The 20,231-nt window shown below is 40.9% G+C and overlaps 1 protein-coding gene across 1 annotated transcript; it reads left to right on the top strand.

Annotated features, from left to right (window-relative positions):
* The first annotated feature begins 1,615 nt into the window (after positions 1-1,615).
* Positions 1,616-15,922, top strand: LOC120802947 (gap junction delta-2 protein-like). Its single transcript, XM_040151140.1, has 2 exons — positions 1,616-1,686; positions 15,058-15,922. The coding sequence occupies exons 1-2, from the start codon at positions 1,616-1,618 to the stop codon at positions 15,920-15,922; spliced, it is 936 nt and encodes a 311-aa protein (XP_040007074.1).
* The last annotated feature ends 4,309 nt before the right edge of the window (positions 15,923-20,231 follow it).

Below are 20,231 nucleotides of genomic sequence, written 5' to 3'. Positions count from 1 at the left end.
GGAAGCATGGGCTGGATCATGTGTGACAGAGAGCGAGAAAAGGGAGGAAGAGTGTGGGAAACACGCCAGGTCTCCAGACTGGAACAAAGGGCTGCAGTGAAGACAGGGCAGAAGGCACGCTTATATCATGACTTCCTTTTTACTGTGCAACATCAGGCAGGAACAGACACAGGAGTGCAGTGGGAGGCGTTCTTGCAAGCATAAGTGAAGCAGCGATCAGGGTAGCAATCCAAGCACATTTACCAGGGGAGGGAGGGAGGGAAGGAGCAAGAGGGAAGAGAGAGAGAGAGCAGATCTATGAGAGGAGGAGGAGAAATGGGGGGGTGTTGTTGCATGCTCACACAGACGGAGATAGAGTGATTCCATGAGCGAGAAAGAGACAGCGAGGGAGATCACAGAGCAGAGATGGGGAACGAACACTGAGACGGGTGTAGTTGGCAGGACTGAGATCTGCACACAAACGTGAGCAAAGGAGGGGAGAGAAGAAGAGAGTGGAGGTTGAAGGAAAGAGGAGAAGGAGAGAGAGGGATGCAAGATGATGGAACCCAGAAATAGGCTTCGTAAGACATCTTTTCATCTCCGCTCTCTGTGGCAGACATGACTCTGGGCATTGGACTGTGCTGAAATTAGCCAGGGGGGCAACACAGGACAGCAAGTCTGCAGCGCGCTGCCTTGGTTCAGCCTCACTGGATGCAGCAAGGCAGCTGATTTATTACTGAGGGGCTGGGTGGTAGCGTGTTTGCGTGTGCATGTGTGTATGTGTGTATGCAGGTTTTTATGGGTCCTTGTGGCGCTCTGAGCTGTGGGAGCGACCATTCCTCCAGTCGTAAAATGACATTCAGCAGGCAGGAGCTTTGTGCGCTGGTTTGCATCTGCAGTCCTCAGTAGGAAGTGGGAGAGTAGGATTCAGAGCTGTCACCGAGTGCAAGTGTGTGTGTTTACGGTGCTGCTTCCTGAGGTGAGCCAAGAGGATCAGCTATACGCTGTGTGTTTGGTTTGGTTAGAGTGGCAAGGGTGCAGCAAAGGCAAAGAATGTACACAATGCAAGGACGAGCGAAGAGCAGTACTGATGGCAGGGAGTGCAGCTAAAGTACAAGGAGCGCCCTGGGGGTAGGGTGGAGGACGAAGACAGAGGCAGACGAGGAAGAGGAGAAAAGAGTAAGGGGACGAAGAGAGGCAAGTGGAAAAGAGAGAGTAATCATGGCTGTCATATGGTGAGCTATAGCATATGCTGTAGTGCAGACTGGTGCGGCAGGGGGAGGACAAGCATCACTGCATAGGGGAGGGGGAGAGACTGAGGGAGAGAGGAGGGGGAGGCAGTCAGCTCGGTACCTCTCCTCCACCAGGAAGAGAAGCACAGCGGGACAGACCCAGGAGAAGACACTCACACACACACACACACACACACACACACACACACAAAGCCTACGACTCACTGACGAGCAGCCAGGTCAGAGTGTAGAGGTCAAGAGGGAGCTGGTGTGGGACAGGGGGGCCGGGTGTACCCCCGCTGGCCGGCAGGTTCACAAGAGCGCAGGAAAGAAGAAGGAGTCCGTCGGAGATAGAACGGTCCAAGTCCTGTTTCCTCTGACAGCTCTGTCACCTCTCCATCACCATGGGGGAATGGACCATTTTGGAGAGGCTGCTGGAGGCAGCTGTCCAGCAGCACTCTACCATGATTGGAAGGTAAGACACTGATCGATTTTGTGTGTAATGGTTTTATTTTCCAGATTTTCCAGTTCTGAATCTGTGGTTTTGTTTATACTGATCAGCTGAGTGTTTTTTATGTACTATATATATATGTATATATATAGTACATATATATATAGTTGATGGCATCCCTACAGAAACCAGCCTCCTCAGGCTTGTTACAGTGCTCTCCTCTGTTCTACAGTCCCCCACAGTTATCCCTGCCTCTCCATTCCTTTCGTCATCCCTGCTCTCCTCACCCTTATCCCTACACTCATCATTAGTTAAGGGATAAACTAATTGCACATATTCAATAGTAGGCTTTACTGGGAATTATGGTTAATTCAGATCGGTTCCTATGTTGATACTACCTAATAGTCTAGCTATTGATAGATTGCGCTTGATACTGCTGGCCACAGACCAATAAGACAGAGGGAGGAGAGGGGAGTGGGAGTGGGAGCAGAGGTGCAGAAGATGAAAGGATGTTGAGCAAGCAGGTGTGGAAGGTAGAATCAAAGGGTAGTAAATGGCTCTGAACTCCATGTGAACTTGAGAGAGAAAAATGGAAAAAAAGTTCATTCAATTTGTTCTTATCCGCAGACACTTATTTGCATCATAGTAACTGTCTGATTAAATCATTTCTCATATTTTGTGTGACAATAGTTCGTGGTGGAGGGTTGAACAGATGAGCTTTTAGTTTGATTAGCAGTGGTGACGTGCCATGGAGACATGCTGTAACATCTGTGTTAAAAATGTGCTCCACATCATCTCTGTGTGATTAATTAAATGCAAAAGTGGCATTTTCCACCCATTAAACACAATCCAGATGTCCCACTGGGATGCTCATTTGAAAAAATGAAGAGTCAACATGCTTTAGCCTTTGAAACGTGGATGTATAGATTTTTGATTCGAAAATTACTTGGCAGAAAGAAAACACTCCATGAAGACAATGATTTTGACTGCAATGCTGTACTCATTACCCCAGACCACAGGTAGTCTGCAACTAGGATATGGCCTAACTTCTCTGTTCCAGTAGATTTGTGTTTGTGCGTGAGACAGAGAGACAGCGTGTGTCTTGCTCTGTGTGTATGGTTAGGAAGTGACAATTGGCTCATGCTTTAATTGACTACACAGAGTCATTAGGCTATATCCTTCAAAATCAACAACATTTTAACTGCATCGGAGCGACAGAGATGATGTGAGACCCTTTATACCAAAACTTGTGTTGATCACGAATCTGAAATCATGCAACATGGAGATTTTCCTTCCAACCAAACACTACACCAAGTCATTTCAATGAGTTCTTCCTTGGTGTTTGAAAGCTTGTTAACCAATGAAATCACCTGGTCTAGTCTAGTGGAATGAAAACCTGCATATAGTTGCGCATGTTGACGTGATTTAAAGATGCATTAAGCAATATTTTGTACCATTCAATTGAAATTGACTCCCTTCTGCTTATGGGATTGGTAGTATTACTGCTACCACTGAGAATCAACATCCCTCTTCGAAGCCGTACGCAGTGTTCAGACATTTTCAGCTCATTGTTTTGGTTCTCCGCAGTGACAAAACCAAAATAATGTTGGCTCGTATATGACCGTTGGCAACTGCTCCAAGCCCAGAAGCTCAAAAAAAAGCTAACCGTACGCTAACTACCCAGCGCGAAGTGGCAAAGAGCCAAATTAACTGGTGAAGAAAGTCGGACATTGAGCAAGCCGAAAAGATACATATTTTTTTCTCCAGAGTGGGGAGACTAAACAGGGGCTAAACGCCAGTGAATACTGGGATTACATTCAACAGGTGGCCAGAAAAAGGAGACCAAAGGGATGTCCGTGTTGCTCTGTTTCTGCTGGATGTGTAAGTAGGCAACTGTTTGCTAACATGTTAGCCATAACAACTTCATAAGCTAATTGCTAAATGTTGTGGACTTGATCTGGAGTCTTTCTGCCCCCTAGTGGTCAAAAAATACTTAATGCAGCTTTAAAATCCAGTCCTGGCAGCTGAATCAGTAATACCCTGGAAGCACAGGGTACAAAAAATAGTGAAAATTAATCTTTGGATGATTCAATGACTATAAGCCACCTACAGTTTTTCAGAGGCACAGAGGCAACTCTCAATTTGTCTGCTACCTCTTTCAGAAGTCATAATGAATACTCTGATGATGTAATGGCTTCCTTTTATATGCTTAGTTTGAGCTATTTGTTGATCATGCACTTCACTGGCTGAACATTATAAGGGTTCCCTGACTACCTAAAATACATTTAGTAAAATTTCTGGGCCAATTTAGAACAGTACTTTATGCACCAGTTTTTGTTCTTCACATGATAGAGTATGCTAGATGAATTACCCACCTTCCAAAATGACATAAAATGAGATAGTTAAATGATAATATGATCTGTATCATATGCTCTGTAAATGATCCCTGTGTGTTTTGGCTTTTCTCAGACTGTGTTTGTCCTACAAGGCTCTCTAGTTGACCCTAGGGCATCAGCTGTAACATTAGCTGCTTTCCAGTGAGGTCCCCACCTACTACTCTGCTTGTCAATGCCATGCAAGCCAAGAACCTTTGTCTTTGGAGTCACTTTGTACAGTATTTTGTGAGTATTTTAGGCTTTAGGTCCCTGAATATTTTTTACCTTTGCCAAGCCAGTTTGGTGGCCTGAGAGACCTGGGATTAGGGTGTATCAATTTAAAATTAAGTGTTGGTCTGGATCTTGGCTTTTTACACGTAGACAGGCATTGTTAGATATTAGATGTTAGACATTCTTAGATAATCTTAGCAATAACAAAAAAATAATTATTAAAGATAAAGACTTGATTGCTAATCCTAAGCATGTGTCTGCATGGTCAGGAAATCAGTGACACTTTAAATGATCAGAATGATGTTTTTGGATGTACCAGCAAGTTGGAGAATTGTTCACCATCTGCACAGTTTTGTGCTGTAAAGGTGCCTCGTAGATTGTTTATTAGTAACTCCACACTAAATCATGTATGGAGTCAAAATTGTTGCACTGACCTCTATGGGTTGAAAGGTTCAAGTCTGTTGCACCACTGACCACACCCAACTGTGTTGTTGGGTGTGATCAGGTGTGGTCTGTTGCACTTGTGAACACAACCAACTGTGATGTAATGTTGCACTGTTGTGTATTGTGAAGTCCTGCACTTCACAGGGTGTGGCCAGAGCATGCAGCAACTGCTAGATGGCAACACAAATAGGATGTTCAGCCTTTGTATAGTGTCTCTGTAAAGAGTTTGCATGTGTCCGCTTGCAATTCCAAAGAACAGAACAGTGAAATCTCCTCATGGCTGAAAAGCCTCCCCTGCATCAAAACTTTGGAACATGGTTGCATGTCAGTCATCTGTTTGAGTGCCAACCCTCTCTCTTGCAACATGAGGATGTACCTCCACCATGAGACAATGTCAGATAGTATTCTTGGATGTCTAGACTGTCAAATCCAGCTACAATTAAGCTGCTTCTTAATTGTAGGCTTTAAGCTAACCTATGCCCTGGCATAGGACAGATAATTAGCCTAGGAATACAGCACAGTGATAAAAATAGAAATGGACCAACTCTACGCAGTGGCATAGGTTAGCTTAATTATGGTCTGTGAAAGAGACAGACAAATTGAGAGTTGCTTCTGTGCCTCTGACTAACCACAGGTGGCTGGCAAATTATGACTCATTCAAAGACTAATGTCGTGTATTGTGATTTCCATAAACCTGACTTCTAACTGGGTGATGTACAGTGTGTGCATGGATAACCAATGGCAGTAATCGTGATTACACAGTGAAAGAAATCATTGTCAAGGCTGCATTAACCTCTTTCTCTAGCCCAAACCAAATTTTCTATATATTCACAGTTATAATGACCCTGGGGTTTTCAGCATTAGATACCAAGCAGCTCAGTATGGACTGTAAAATGTTGCAACCTTTCTCATTCTGTGTGTTAATTTGGTAAATTAATTAAGTTTCTGCTCTTGCTGGGCAGAGGTAGCCTGCTAACAGGTGATGACACAACCAGGGCTATAGTTATATACTTGGTGCATATAATAAAAATACAGCCTCGCAAAGATTTTTCGAACAAACGTACTTGTGTACTTTTGCAAATAAAAAAACAAATAAAATGTTTTTGTTTTGTTATGCCTATGATGTACAGCTGTATTTGTGTAAAATATGACTCCAGTAGCCTTGATAATGTTTGTAGTTGTGTTATATGTCTCAAAGTTTTGTACACGTAATGATTAATTTATACGTACAATAGAAAATACATTATTGTAATTAATAAAGATATCGACAGGTTTGCAGCTAATATTAATCTGTCAGACGAAATTTCCTGGTAGGTCTGGTGTAGCACTATACAATATAATCATGTACAAATCGTTACTACAATTAAAAATGTTACTATTGCTACTCTTGCTACTGTGCTACAATGCTACTCTTTACTATTCTTCCTTATCTAATCAGCATTTGAACTGCTCCACGATATACATTTTCATGCAAATAAGACATGTTTGTTCCAACTGGACAAACAACTACTTGTCTTTTTGCTGATCTGCCAAAAACAGAAATTTGTCCACACAACACTGCAGACGACTTAATTTGGCATTTCTCTAGCATGTCAGGCCATCTGTCTTTGTGACCTATCTTTCTTTCCATGTGAGATGTCACTTTTATTTTCTTTTGATAAAGTTACATACATTTTAATTTAACTTCTCGGACTGCCGTAAATACTGTATATAAAAATCCAAATTTTCTACTGCCTACTTTTACGTGGCATTTAAACATAATTCTCTGATGCATACTTACAGAATAATGCAGTTAAAGGTATACTTCATATTTTCTTTTTCCCTTGTGGTGCTCAGATGTTTTGCAGACCACAGGTGTGTGCATTTATGTGTTGCATAAGAACAGAGCTCTGCCATGAGAGGATGAAGCCTTTGGGCTTGAGTTATTCACCTTGCAGGTAGGAAGGAAGAGAGAAAGGAAGTGTGTTGATGCACCTTCCCTCACACTGCAATGCTGCAGTGCCAAAGACAAGTAGAGCGAAAAAGAGATGCAGAGATAATGGAGGACTAGATTGATCTAAGGAAGATAAGAAAATGAAGGTTGCCGGATAGAAGGACAGAGAGGAGAGGATTTGAGCTGTAGAGGCAGAACAAAAAGGGTACAGAGGGTAGAAGCAGGAGACAGAGGAAGGAAGAGGGAAGTTTTCCCTCTGCAGATGTGAGTGGAGAATCTGTGTCAGAGCTCCTTCCTCTGGAGCTGCTGACTGACCCTGGTGCTGAGGAAACTGTCTGCACACACACATAGACAAACTCGTTATGTGTCCTCTGTATTGATAAGATTTTATAAAAATACACGAGACCTTTTGTGCTGTTTAATTTAATATTCATCTGCATGTGATGCTCTTACTCTGGCTCTTGTAAAAGGTGAGGATGAAGCCATTCTGAGCGAAATTATATGCAGTATGCACCTTTTAGATATATTCACCGTATTTAGAAAATGGAATTTTGTTGTAATTTATGCACTCCGTAGTAAATCTCCATATCCATTTACTTATATTTTTCAGGATAACAGAGTAAACTTATCTTTTATTCAATACCTATCACTCCCCACTTGAACATTATAACTACTTCATAAAATTTTAAGTGTTATGTGGCCCTTGTTGCAAGTTGTGATTGATGTCAAGCCAGTCATCAAAAATTTATGCAGATTTGACCAACCTTTTAATGTAATGGACAAAGTGATATATAAAATACCTTGTTGGTCTTAAACTCTGTCTATATGGTACGAAAAAAAAAAAAAAACAATACATAAATAGATAGGCTTGAAAGGTTTGATGAAACCAAATATACCTACATCCTTGTTTGTTGGCTCTAAAAGCAAAATCTAGATGACTATTTGCTCCTTGGACCTGAAGTTGTTCACTCCTGTAGGTTCTCATGCACATATTTGTGTTTTCTCTGCACTTTTCCTAAATAGGTCAGGATACCCACAAGAAGGAGGACCCTACTTTGAGAAGGGCACCCTACTTCTCCCAAAATAACTTTAGATGTAGGAATACTCTGCTTTAATTGAGGGCATCATTCTGTCTAATAGTAAACTAGAGAATATTTCATGTATCATTAATAGTCATCTCCCTAGATAAAATCTATAATGTCTGGAAAGATTGTGTTGCAAAGCATTGAAAGCATTAGTAATCCATCATACTGCGGCGAGGAGTGGGACAGTAGTTCAAATTAAACAATTTTCTACGCATCTAGAGTTGTCATTTGTTTATTTGTGCAGCAATCCTTGCTGTTGAATGCTATTGATTATACTGTTCGACGGGGAGATTTTGCCACTAAAGCTGACCTCAGCTTTCATCCAGCACACGCTATTATTCATCTCAGCAACACATCGATGGTGTGTGTCTGAGCTTTGCCAGGTGTGTCATGTTTCTCTACACATCTTAAACGTTTTTTATTCCAATCATTTTTCCACATGCGGTGAAAGTCTTTAATTGGGTTAGGACAGGTTTTCTCAGCTTTTTATGACCTGAGAGACTGTTTTGAGATTCTAAAACATTCATAAATCCAGAAGTGTGTATGTTTGAGGGCATACATTTTGGCTGTATTTTGACACTCATAAAGGTGCAAGTAGATTGTATAGAGATATAATACATTGTAAACTTGTGCATATTTCAATAAAAGCATATCCAACAACTTAATGGATAAATTAGTCCTAGAAATCTCCAAAATGTTTTTTGCCTGTTGAGTTATTTAGTGGTTATTTAACTAATGCGGTCCAATGAACACCAAACTGTGTATTAGAGTTAAATGCACTGATTAATATAGACATTTATTTCATCAAGAGAAAATAGAGGTTGATTTGAAAAATAAAGAGAGGGCAAGGTGACATATCTATGGCATTTTCTGTGTATTTTGTTTTCCTTAATGTTGTATTCAGAACGAAAACATATGTATTATTTTTTCCTGGGAGTTCATTAATGTTAGGAGTGAGTTATCTTCATAATGATAGTGCATGACTACGGTTAGCCTTTACATGTGGGAAGTGCAGTATACTCTGCGGCCTTATTTGGTTTTGAATCAGTGAGCCATTTTTTCTTTATAGTGTGGTTAGAGTGCTTTTAATTTTCAGAATAGATCGCTGATTAAAATTTACACTGTGTGCCAAACTTATCTGAAATGAAGAGCAAAAAAAGCAGGATGGGTGGCAAATCAAATTAAAGGTATGATGGAATTAAAAGTGTCAAACTCAATTTAATGGTGCAGCACAGAAATGATCAACCAGCAAGAAAGTTCTGGCAACAATTATCAGCGCCAGCCAGGTTGCATCACATTGCCAGAAGCACAAATAATCTGCCAGGAAGTTAGCAAAAGCCATGAAGGAAGGAGTTGTTGTTACACAGAGTTGGAGGCCTCAAGACTTTTACACTCTTGGAATACTTCAGTCAAAATTGGATGTTTTTGCATTTAACTCTGGCTTTCATTACAACAGAAAATATACAGCTTACCTTACATCTAATTGCAGCTAGGCTACTGCAAGGCCCATGTAGTAGAAATAATATTTTTTAAAGCAGCAAAAATCCATATATTTGTACAAGCAATTGATAATAAAAAGTACATATAATGATGAGGGTGTCACTCGTGACAAAAACAAACACCTGACTCTGATTCCCCTGAGCTCTATGGAGCATTTTAGAGAGTCTCACTAAAATCACATATATCATAGAGTTCTCTTTTTAAACCTAGTCTCAAATATTGCCGATACGTATTTGCAGAGGAAGCCAGAAATAAGCGAGCCACTGCAGAGGAAGACACACAAGTTTGGCTTATATTACTGTATTCATGATACCGAGTCTTAGTGACACCTCAGGCGGTCATGCATGTCTGCCTGATATGTGGGCAAGACCTAAGACTATTAAAACAGTTTGAGAGTCAAACAGTGGATGAGGGGTGGGAGGAAGAAATGTCTGCATTTTGATAATTATGCTGCCTAATTTTTATGCCTGATAAGGTCTTTATTCATTATGTGCTGCCATCAGCAGTCAGTGGAGCTAATTATTGAGAGTGTATGGGTGGGAGGAATATTTTTACTCAGGGTCTTTCCACAGATAATACTGAACCCACTAGTCCTGCAGAGGACTGTCTGTGCACCTAGATGTAGAGATGTTTACTCTTTACTCAGATACAGTAAAGAGGGATTTATATACATAATGTGTGTATGTGCGTGCGAGAATTAATTTAGTGTGTGTTTGTTTCCCAGTGCATCTGCTGCTGTGCTTGGGGTCATTTTTGTCCCTGGAGTCTGGCGACAACAGCTGCTGTATGAATGAACGTATGTGTGTGTGTGTGTGTGTGTGTGTGTGTGTGTGTGTGTGTGTGTGTGTGTGTGTGTGTGTGTGTGTGTGTGTGTGTGTGTGTGTGTGTCAGAGACTGTGTGAAAGCCTCTGGGAAAGACAGAGCCTGCATGTCCAGCCGATACACCAGCTGAAGAGCAGTTATCGTTACACTATACACACACTCTTACAGGTCAGTCAGCTGCCTACGGATCAGTTTCTAGAGTTACAAAGCAATGAAATACCATGTCCTTCATCTTTACTTCCTCCTCTTGTTAGCTTGTCCATGAGTTGCCGTTGGTCTTTGCACTTTATGAAAATGCCAGCTGCCAGTGATGCCGCATAAGAAAAGTGAAAATTAGGAAAGAGTTTGGCATGGGAGCCCAATTCAGAGACACAGAAATATTCATTTTCTTTAAAAACTCATTAAATCTCTGGCACAGTGTTAGGGATTTAGAAAGTCTCAGAAACTGGCAAGATTAGTCTAAGATGAGAGGAGGTCCTCAAGGAAGCAGACAGCTAAATGAGGCGATGAGTGGTGGCCGATGTGGGGGATAGTTTACTGCCCACTTAAGGAACTTTGAAGAATCATATGACTGAAAGTGTATTAGTGTCTGCATCTTCCTCACATTGTCCTTTTTGAATCGACTCGGGGAGTGGCTTTATTTTCATATTCAGTCCCTCAGGGCTGAGATGCTAAAAATTCTAAAATCTTTGTCATCATTTATGGAGGTTATTGAATATTCTGCAGGTTTGGGCCTCGGAGCTATCTTGTCCCAATCCGCTCTGACGTACAGTATTGGCTTGTTACTCTGCAGTACTTAAAACACTGATGTTTGCAGATAACCTTCGTCCACTGCTTTCCGCTAATGCAGCAATCTGCCCTGTGCTGATTATCCTGTTATCCAGCAACAGAGTACACACATACACAAGCACACACAAATACACACACGCATGCCTGCAAACACACATAGCACAGCACTTAATACTTGCAATGTCTAGGAAATTTTTAACAATGTAAAACTGCTCAACAAACAAGTACAGAAAGAAATCTTCGATGGAAAAAGCTTCATATCTAATGAAATTCAATATGTATGTCTGAAAATTCTTACTCTGGAGTCACTATACAATCAAAAGCATATAACTGTCTGAATTATGACAATCAATCAGTAATGTCGGCAGGTGGTGAACAAGGCTGCACTAAGCAAAATTCCAGTCACAAGGTATGTCGTAATTTAGGGGTCTATCTTTTGTGGTCCATATTATCCTAAAATTCTTTGTGTGCCAGTTAGCCATTTGTTCTGTATTCAATCCTCCACAACTCATGCATTTAGAAAATTAGCACACAATCAAATAAATTTTAGTAGGTTTGTGCTTGTAGGTGGTCAATGGTAACTTGTAAATGCATCACATAAAGATGACCTATGCAAGGCTGTTTGAAGATTTAAGGGGGGCTCGCCAGAAACTGCTTGTTTGTTCTTGTTAGTAGTATGGATATGTTGTTAGTCCAACACAATCATTTACATAAATTAGAATAGAGAAATTTGAGTTATTACATTATATTTACGATTAACTTTGTACACTTGTCCTTGTATTGAACTGCAACATCAGAAACAAGTTCTCCGCTGGTATTCACAACTTTGTCTGGCTTTGAAGGCAACTTAATGGTGATAAACACACGATGCCTCGATGAATCTTTACTTTTGATCGCTGTGAAGCTACGCATCAAAAACTCGCAATAGGGAGGAGACACAAGTTCAGTCCGCTCGCCTTCAGTAAAAATGTGAAACATTCCTAGCTGTCCATCCCTCAGGAGTCTGTCTATTTATTGGTGAATACACTGAGCACGTTTCATTTAAAATAACATAACTTTATTTATAAAGTTTGTTTAAATGAAAAAAGGAACAAAAAAAGGAAAGGAATAAAATCACTTTACATGTAAATAGACTGTATTATAGTTTTATTTTTCTTACATTTTTTGTAGTATTTGTGTGCATACATAGTGAAACAATATTCTTTAGAACCTTCAACTGTTCTGTAATGATATTTTGGGTGATTATCACTTCCGAAATTAATGTTAAACTTTTATAGGTGCCTGTATCATTTTTGTATTTATTTATTTATTTGTTTGTTTTTGTTTTGGATTCCTGGCAGACTTTATACTTTATGAAATTAACAAAATGATGAGTCATACCTATAGATGAGTTTGTGCTGAAAAAGGAGACACCATGCATGTCAGGGAAGGACAGTTTAAAAGACAAAAATTAATGCTTAAATTTGGCAAAAATCAATCAGAATGAACCTGGACTCCTGAGGGTGTAGAATGCCGCTAAAACAAGCTTTGGATACAGTGCAGTCTTATGAATAGTATATATTAGGATAAGGGATAGACAGTGTCCACTAGTAATGAGAAACACACACACATATATATATATGTGTGTGTGTGTATATATATATACATATTTTAGAGAATCTTAACTACGAGTATCCACTAAAAAGGCCTTCCCAGTCTATGAGCTTGTGTCACTATACAGAGATGTGGATAACTGGCAGACTTAGTGACATTTAGTTAATGCTATTACGATGTAATTATCACTGGCATGAGAAGAGGCAGACCTTGTATAGAAACAGAAAGTGAATGCTGACATGCTGTTAGCTGCTCTCAAATCTGTTACTTTGTTGTAAATCGACATCCAGATTAACACTGACACTGACCATGAGGTAGTTTCATATTTTGTATATTACTTAAACAAATTTTGCATATAAATGTGCAGCGTCAACCACAGACTTCTGTCCCAGTGAGCGGTATGCCTCAAATGACTCCTTATGATGCAGAGAACCATCAATAACACCACTTAGGTCAAATCCACTGCTGTCAAATGACCAATGAAGGGAGATACATCTGGCTCAAAGCAGAGGATCATCAGTGACTGAATGTCTTTACCTAAATTACATACAAAACCTGCATTTAACCTCTGGAAGACCAACGGTGCAGAGAAGCTTTAATTTGCTGATTTTCCAAACACACTGGAAGTCAGCGTAGCATATCTGCTTGCAGCTGCTCCGAGCACAGACGGACACATTTGCCATTTTGCACAAGTCATACACATGGCTGACTCTCCCTCTTTGTCTCTGTGTCCTCGTGTCTGTCTATCTCACACAAAAATACACAGAGGCATGCACTTGCAGGTGGAGCAGGAACAGTCCTGCAGCGACACGCTGCTCTATTTTAAGTCTGTTTCACACTAACACATGTTCCTCTGCTATACCTCTTACCTTCACCTGTTTTCCACTGGGCTCTTGATCTCCTCAATAGCCCAATTCAAAGGCATTTATTTTCCCCAAGGAGTGAAAAACTTTTTAGACGTTTATCACAATTTTAGGATATTTTTTTCTTCCCTACCTCTGTGTCTTCACCCTTCTTGTCTCCCTTCACTCGTTTGCAGAATCTCAACTTTCACCAATTCTCTGGTTGCTGTGGTAACTGTCTATGGAAGGCAGGTCTGGGTATTTCTGAGTCCTAATCAAAAGATACACTATGGAGTCTCATTTGACGTGGATAAAAAAACAAAAACAAAGAACAACTTTTAATGTGCATTTTAAAATGTACAGGACTCATATAACCTTACACCGCCGGAATTGATGGGTATTGTCATACATAACTGCCATTTACCCCAGTTGTTCCAATCCACCTGGAGCCAGCTTTCATCTATCTCTGTTCCTTTAGTTGCCTTGGGTGGCCCTCTTGTGCTTGCAAATAAGTGTGTTCTAAGTAATTGGCTCCTCCATGCAGGGAGCATGCACAACTAGTGCATTGTGGGATAAATACCGGGAAGCCCCATGATTTGCAGGCTTTCCTGGCTCATTACAAACAGCTGACAGTGCAGCCTGGAAGCCTCAGTGCCCACTCTGGATTGACACCAGAAGATAACACTACATTACAGCAGTCTCTCAGAGGCCTTGATAACTAGCTGCACTGCTCTCTTGATCCACTGGCTCTGGGACACTGCTTTCTATTACTGCAGCAATGTACTAATGATGCTCAATGGGAAGTCCCCCCAGTTTTTAGAAGCTACCACCTCTGTGGTTCAGCATACAAAGTTCAGCAGAAGGTTGCTAATTACTGGTATCCATACTATGACCCCTAGAGCAGCAGATTTGAGGTGACTGACTTTTTTGGTATCTAAGGTCTCTAAACAGGTGCACCCCTAAAAGCTCTGCAACTGTGACATTTGTTGACCCATAATATGGTGCCAGTGAAAAGGGGTCATTTGTACAGCTGTTTAATATTTGTTAAATAGCTGTAGCAGTGAAGAGATTCATGATAGAATGCGATGAAAGGCAAGAATTTGTATTATTGGAAAAACACTACCAATGAATTTTACAACACTGTTCCTTAAACCAGTGGATAGCAATCGCCGTTTAAGCATGTATGTGCAGTCGCACACACTGATATCAATGAATGTGATGTTCAATTTCAGCCCAGCAGTGAAGATGAGTGTGAAATCACCTTTATCTTCTGACAACCCCTCCTGTGCCAGTCTTTTACGATTAGAGAGCTCATGTGTGCATGTTATCTAGAGCGCAACTCCAGTATGCCGATGATGTTGATGTTGTTTGTCACGGCAGCTGAGTGATAACACATGCAAACACACACACATTCATGCATGCACATACCCATGCATACACACACATACATGGACATAGTTAGGTCCGTCAAGGGTTCTTAGCCCAAAAACTATTTTCTTTGCTTTGTTCTGAAATGGTTTTAAAGTGCAAGGTGAACATAATGTTATTCTGTCCCTTTAGTGTCCAAAAAGCCATTACTCAAACAAACATACTAAATCAACATCCAATCACCAATTAGATTTTACTGAACCAAGACAACCAAGGCAATCATTACACTGTCAGAATCATAGCCAGATATTTCCTGAGCCTCTGTGCGTTTGCGCCTCATTAACTGACGCCGTCTTTCTCCCTTTCACCCCCTTCCCTTGCTGCCCTTTCCTTCTCCCTCTGTCTCTCTGCAGGATCCTGCTGACTGTGGTGGTGATTTTCCGTATCCTAATAGTAGGCATAGTGGGCGAGAAGGTGTATGAGGATGAGCAAACCATGTTCATCTGTAACACCATGCAGCCCGGCTGCAACCAGGCTTGTTATGACAAGGCCTTCCCCATCTCGCACATCCGCTACTGGGTCTTTCAGATCATCTTGGTGTGCACACCGAGCCTGTGCTTCATCACATATTCTGTTCACCAGTCTGCCAAAGCACGTGACCGAAGCTACTCTCTCCTTCATCCTTACATGGATCACCATGGTCACGGTCACCACGGTCGCCATCATGACCATCATGCTCGCAAGCTTCACGCCCGCAACATCAATGGCATCCTGGTGCACCCTGACAGCAGTAAGGAGGATCATGACTGCCTGGAGGTCAAGGAGATCCCTAACGGACCCCGAGGACTCCCTCAAACACACAAGAGTGCTAAAGTGCGACGGCAGGAAGGCATATCACGTTTCTACGTCATCCAGGTGGTATTCCGCAATGCGCTGGAGATCGGCTTTTTGGCTGGCCAGTACTTCCTGTATGGCTTCAATGTGCCAGGGATGTTTGAGTGTGATCGCTATCCATGTGTCAAAGAGGTGGAGTGTTACGTATCTCGTCCCACAGAAAAGACCGTGTTTCTGGTCTTTATGTTTGCTGTAAGTGGCATATGTGTGCTGCTCAACCTGGCTGAGCTCAACCACCTTGGCTGGAGGAAGATAAAGACGGCCATCCGAGGGGTGCAGGCCCGAAGGAAGTCCATCTGTGAAGTGCGCAAGAAGGATGTTTCACATCTGTCCCAGGCCCCCAACCTGGGCAGGACCCAGTCTAGTGAGTCAGCCTACGTCTGACAGAGGCTTCTCTGCCTGGGGGCTCGAGGACCTCTTAAACTTTGGAGAAGAGCTTTTCCCTGGCCCAGGACCCCCAATCATTAGGGCACAAAACTCACCACTGCATTATTATTCAGGAGCACAGACAGACTCTGTGTAGTCATAATGAAGCATCAATTCACAAAGTAGAGACTCTGACACTTAAAGAGAGAGAGTAATCACCTTCCTAAAAAGGCAACTGTGTTGCTGTAACAAAGCTTACACCTAAAGCTTACATGCTGGAGAGTTCTGCTCTGCCTAGGTGACACTAGGTGCCTTCAAAGAACCCAACAGATAAAACTGAGCAATTACTAATAATTAAATTAAATAAAAAATACTGTAAAGATAGTCTGAGGTTGATTTATCTGAAGTTTTTCATTATTTGCCTTTGCAGTAGGTCAGGAATAATCCCCTCAATTCCTGGTTCATATGCAAGAGCTTAAGCGTGTGCATGCATACGCATGTGTGTGTGTGGGGAAAAAAGACAATCTCTGATTTTGAGACAGAAAATTGAATGCTAAGCTAATCTGAGCTACTGAGAGAAAGATAGTGTTAATTCTCATTGTCAATAGTCTTTGAGTGAAGCCACTTGGCAGACAAACAAGCACCTTTTTAAACACGTTCTAAGAAACGTACACAAAGTCAACCACAAAAACCAACAGCACTGAAACTATCAGCATAAACTGGGGCACAGTATTTGTTGTCAGTGTCCCAGGCTTTATCTTAAAAATTGTCACTATTCCTCACATTGTTTGTTGCATTAGGTGCCAGTCAGACTACAGACTGACATTGCCCGGGAGTTTTGCTCAAAGTGAGACACATGGTGCATTGAATATGAGTTAGATTTACTTTTCAACACTGTGTTATGCACTGCAGTGCACCCAGTGCCTGCGAGGTATGCGGTTCACTCTCAGAACCCACTGATATTTGTGACAGTGTTTCCACTTTGGCTTATAAAGTGTGATCGCTGGCTAAGCGGATGAAAGGAGTTACATAAAGATTTTTTTTTCATTAAACAGGAAAAGTATTGTAGTCACAAATATTTTAATGTGTAGCCTCAAGCTTTTTTTTCACAAGCAGATTTGGTGCCATATTTCAAAGTTACTGTACATAGATGAAATGTAATAATTACGGTTAGCCTTTTCCCAGTGCGGTACAGATGGGCTTCACTTGGATGGGGGAGCAGGGGTTTGGGTGGTAATGAAGGTTAATCATAGATTGCCAGCTTTAACAATATGTATTATTAATGTGCTCTTTGTTAAGCCTTCACCCTCTAATGGAGAGTATATGTTCTGAAAAGTGTTTTCCCCTATGAAAAAGGCATGTTACTGAAGTATTAATAGAATGGATAGATTATGACATGTACTGAAAAAGAGACTGTTTTATTTATTTGCATCCTGCTCCTATGAAATGTAATACTCAGCATGCATGAAGATGAAAAATATAAAGAGATATCAACATAGAATCCCTTTGTGGGAATATTCAAAGTGAATAATTGAAAGGCTCCAGAACTGCAGCAATAATAATATATAGTATGTGAAAAAAATCTGTGAATAAATTATTATGCAAACAGTAATTGTGGCTGTGCTGTGTTTAACAAACAAATGATAATTGCTGCTGCCATTTTACTTTTATACCACTACCAATACCACAATGTGACAATATTCTATTTATTACAAGTGTAAATCCCACCCTCGAAATCCTACTTAAAAAAAACTAGAAAATGTGCTCAGTAGAGCACAGACCTTTGCCAAGGCCAATGTCAAACAACAAACACCAGACTTTAGAGGAAAAATTCAAATTCACAGTAAATGATCCAGATCTGCTCCAGAATTTAATGGGTTATTCCCTGGCCCATGGCCCATCCCTCCACCAAGTTCGGTGCAAATCGGTTCAGCATTTTTTACGTAATCCTGCTGACAAACAAACCCCTGGCGGTGTACATGGCAGTGTTGTATTACTGTAACATGAAATATACTGTAGCTTTTCATGTTCTATAGAATACATAGGTATATACAACACAGAGTGCAATGCGGTGCTTTCAGCTGCACAGATTCACAACCTGCTTTAACATTTATTATTCAACACTGATAAATGATACAGCTCTGAGAGATACATTTGTGCAGTTTCTGCTGATAAATTATAGATATTTAACCTGTTCACTTCCATGATATAAAACTCCTGAGGAAAGTAAATTTATCATAAAACTATATGCTGATAACTTCAATGTTTGCGTGGAAAAAAATGCAATTTTTGCAGAAGGCTATTTATGATACTCATGGTATTGTTTCTCAGGCTCAACGTTACTCAAAGGTTATTAGAGTGGACCTGATCATTTCAGAAATGAATGAGGTTACTAAGGGAGAGAAGAGAGAGGTGTGGTGGTGGCGAACCTTTTAGTGTTATTAAACCTTCAGTCAGAGCAGGCATCATGTGGCCATGTCCTGGGGATCACTGAAACCCTAGAGGGAATAGAGGAAGAGCGACAAGGGTGATGGAGAGGTGTGTTAATAAAGTTGATTGTCTGATCGGATGCAGAGTAATGAATGTTGTGGTTATTCATCCGCTTAAAGGCCACACTGTGTTCTTACTGACATGAGGATAGCTGTGTTTGACTCACTGCTGTGTGTGATATACATTTACCTCACCAAGCACCCAACAACAACCACACACACACACACACACACACACACACACACACACACACACACACACACACACACACACACACACACACACACACACACACACACACACACACACACAAACAGAGTCAATCCTAAGTCTAAACAAAAGCACTGCTGAGGATGTAGCCAGGCCGGTTGCTGTGGTGACAGAAGGGCAGTAATGATGTTAAGCACCACAGAGACTACAGTAGTGAAGGGAAGAAACAGCACTGCACCAAAGCTCCTGCTGTGGCTCCACGCCTTTTTCTTGATTAAAAGCAAGAACAAGGCATTTTGTACTGGTCAGCCAATCAGAAGAGAGGCTCAGATCCTCCCTCTTGGTTGGCTGACTGTTTTCTGAGTGACGTACAGCCAGGCCAACCACAGGTAGCAGGTTGTAGCCTAATAAATTAGCTTGGTAAAACTCACTGGTAAATGCAAATGTGGATGGTCAGTCAGTGATGAAATGAGCTGAACAGATTGTCAAATTTGCACAGAAATGCTCCAGCTGGTTTTGGTGTGGAGCTATGCACCAGAGCCTTGGGCCTGGTTCCAGTGCAAACCTCTGGATCACCTGGCGACATCGGGGTGACCTTCCGTGGTGTTGCAGCGTCCAGGTCCAATGCAGGAGTGGTGGAGCCTGCTGCCCCAGTAAACTTAAAACAGCAAGATAAAAGTAATCCAACAATTGGTAGATGACTATATTTGAAAAGTTTAAAAGTGGAAAAGATCATCGGAGAGCCAGACAAAACACAAATAAAAGTCCTTAACGATCAAAAGAGAACGATCAAAAAGCAAAATAACAAATAAAAATATAGCAGATTTCAGGTAAACACTCAGAGAAACCAAATGACTGTTCTTTTTTTGTGGCATCACAAAGTTACGGATGTCCTAGAAGCTCTTTTTAAGGCAGTTTCTGAATATGGGCTGTATGCATTTCTCCATGGATTGAGCACTTTGATAGTTCCACAGTATTTATGTAGCACCTAGAGCTGCTGTATAACCAAAAAAGACATGGAAATCTCACTTTCTAAATATGGGACCTTTAAATAACAGGTAAGTAGTAACTACTTGCTGAAGATAACTTTAGTTATAATGATGACTCAAAATAATTTGGTGTAAAAAATGGATAACAGAGTAGAAACTTTAGGTGTTTTAATATTACATAGGTGCTTGTAATATTACAGTATTGCATGACAAATGAATTTAAAAAAGTCCTTTGAAATCACCAGGTTACCACAGGAGTGAGCATTACAACCAATTCCATTTTTAGAGTCAAGTTTTCAATATTCCAGCTACTTTTTGAAATCATATCAATTCTATATTTTAAGTCAACATTATGAAATGAGAAATGAAATCAATGATCTTAGCTGTATGAGTCACTAAGTCACAAGTAACATAATTTAATGTTTGCATTTCACACAGTTAGATAAGCCCTTTTACAGCACTTATCCAGACTATTTACATTAAGTCAATGCATTTCATGTCCTTCAATCAGGTACAGTGCTACAGCACAGCAAAGTTTAAAAAGAAACTTATATGGCTACTGCCTCTCTCCCCTTTCAACTTCATGACAATGCATTCGACACTGACAATATACTGTAGTTTCTGGTGCTCAGGTCTGT

Source organism: Xiphias gladius, chromosome 17 (genome assembly GCF_016859285.1).
Source record: "Xiphias gladius isolate SHS-SW01 ecotype Sanya breed wild chromosome 17, ASM1685928v1, whole genome shotgun sequence".
NCBI classification, from domain to species: domain Eukaryota; kingdom Metazoa; phylum Chordata; class Actinopteri; order Istiophoriformes; family Xiphiidae; genus Xiphias; species Xiphias gladius.
This window is presented reverse-complemented; position numbering and strand designations above follow the sequence as displayed.

What these genes read in the sequence shown, in the direction of transcription:
- LOC120802947 (XM_040151140.1), top strand. Translation starts at nt 1,616, where the DNA reads ATGGGGGAATGGACCATTTTGGAGAGGCTGCTGGAGGCAGCTGTCCAG. An exon ending in CACTCTACCATGATTGGAAG is followed by an intron (nt 1,687 to 15,057) that starts GTAAGACACTGA and finishes GTCTCTCTGCAG; the next exon opens with GATCCTGCTGACTGTGGTGG.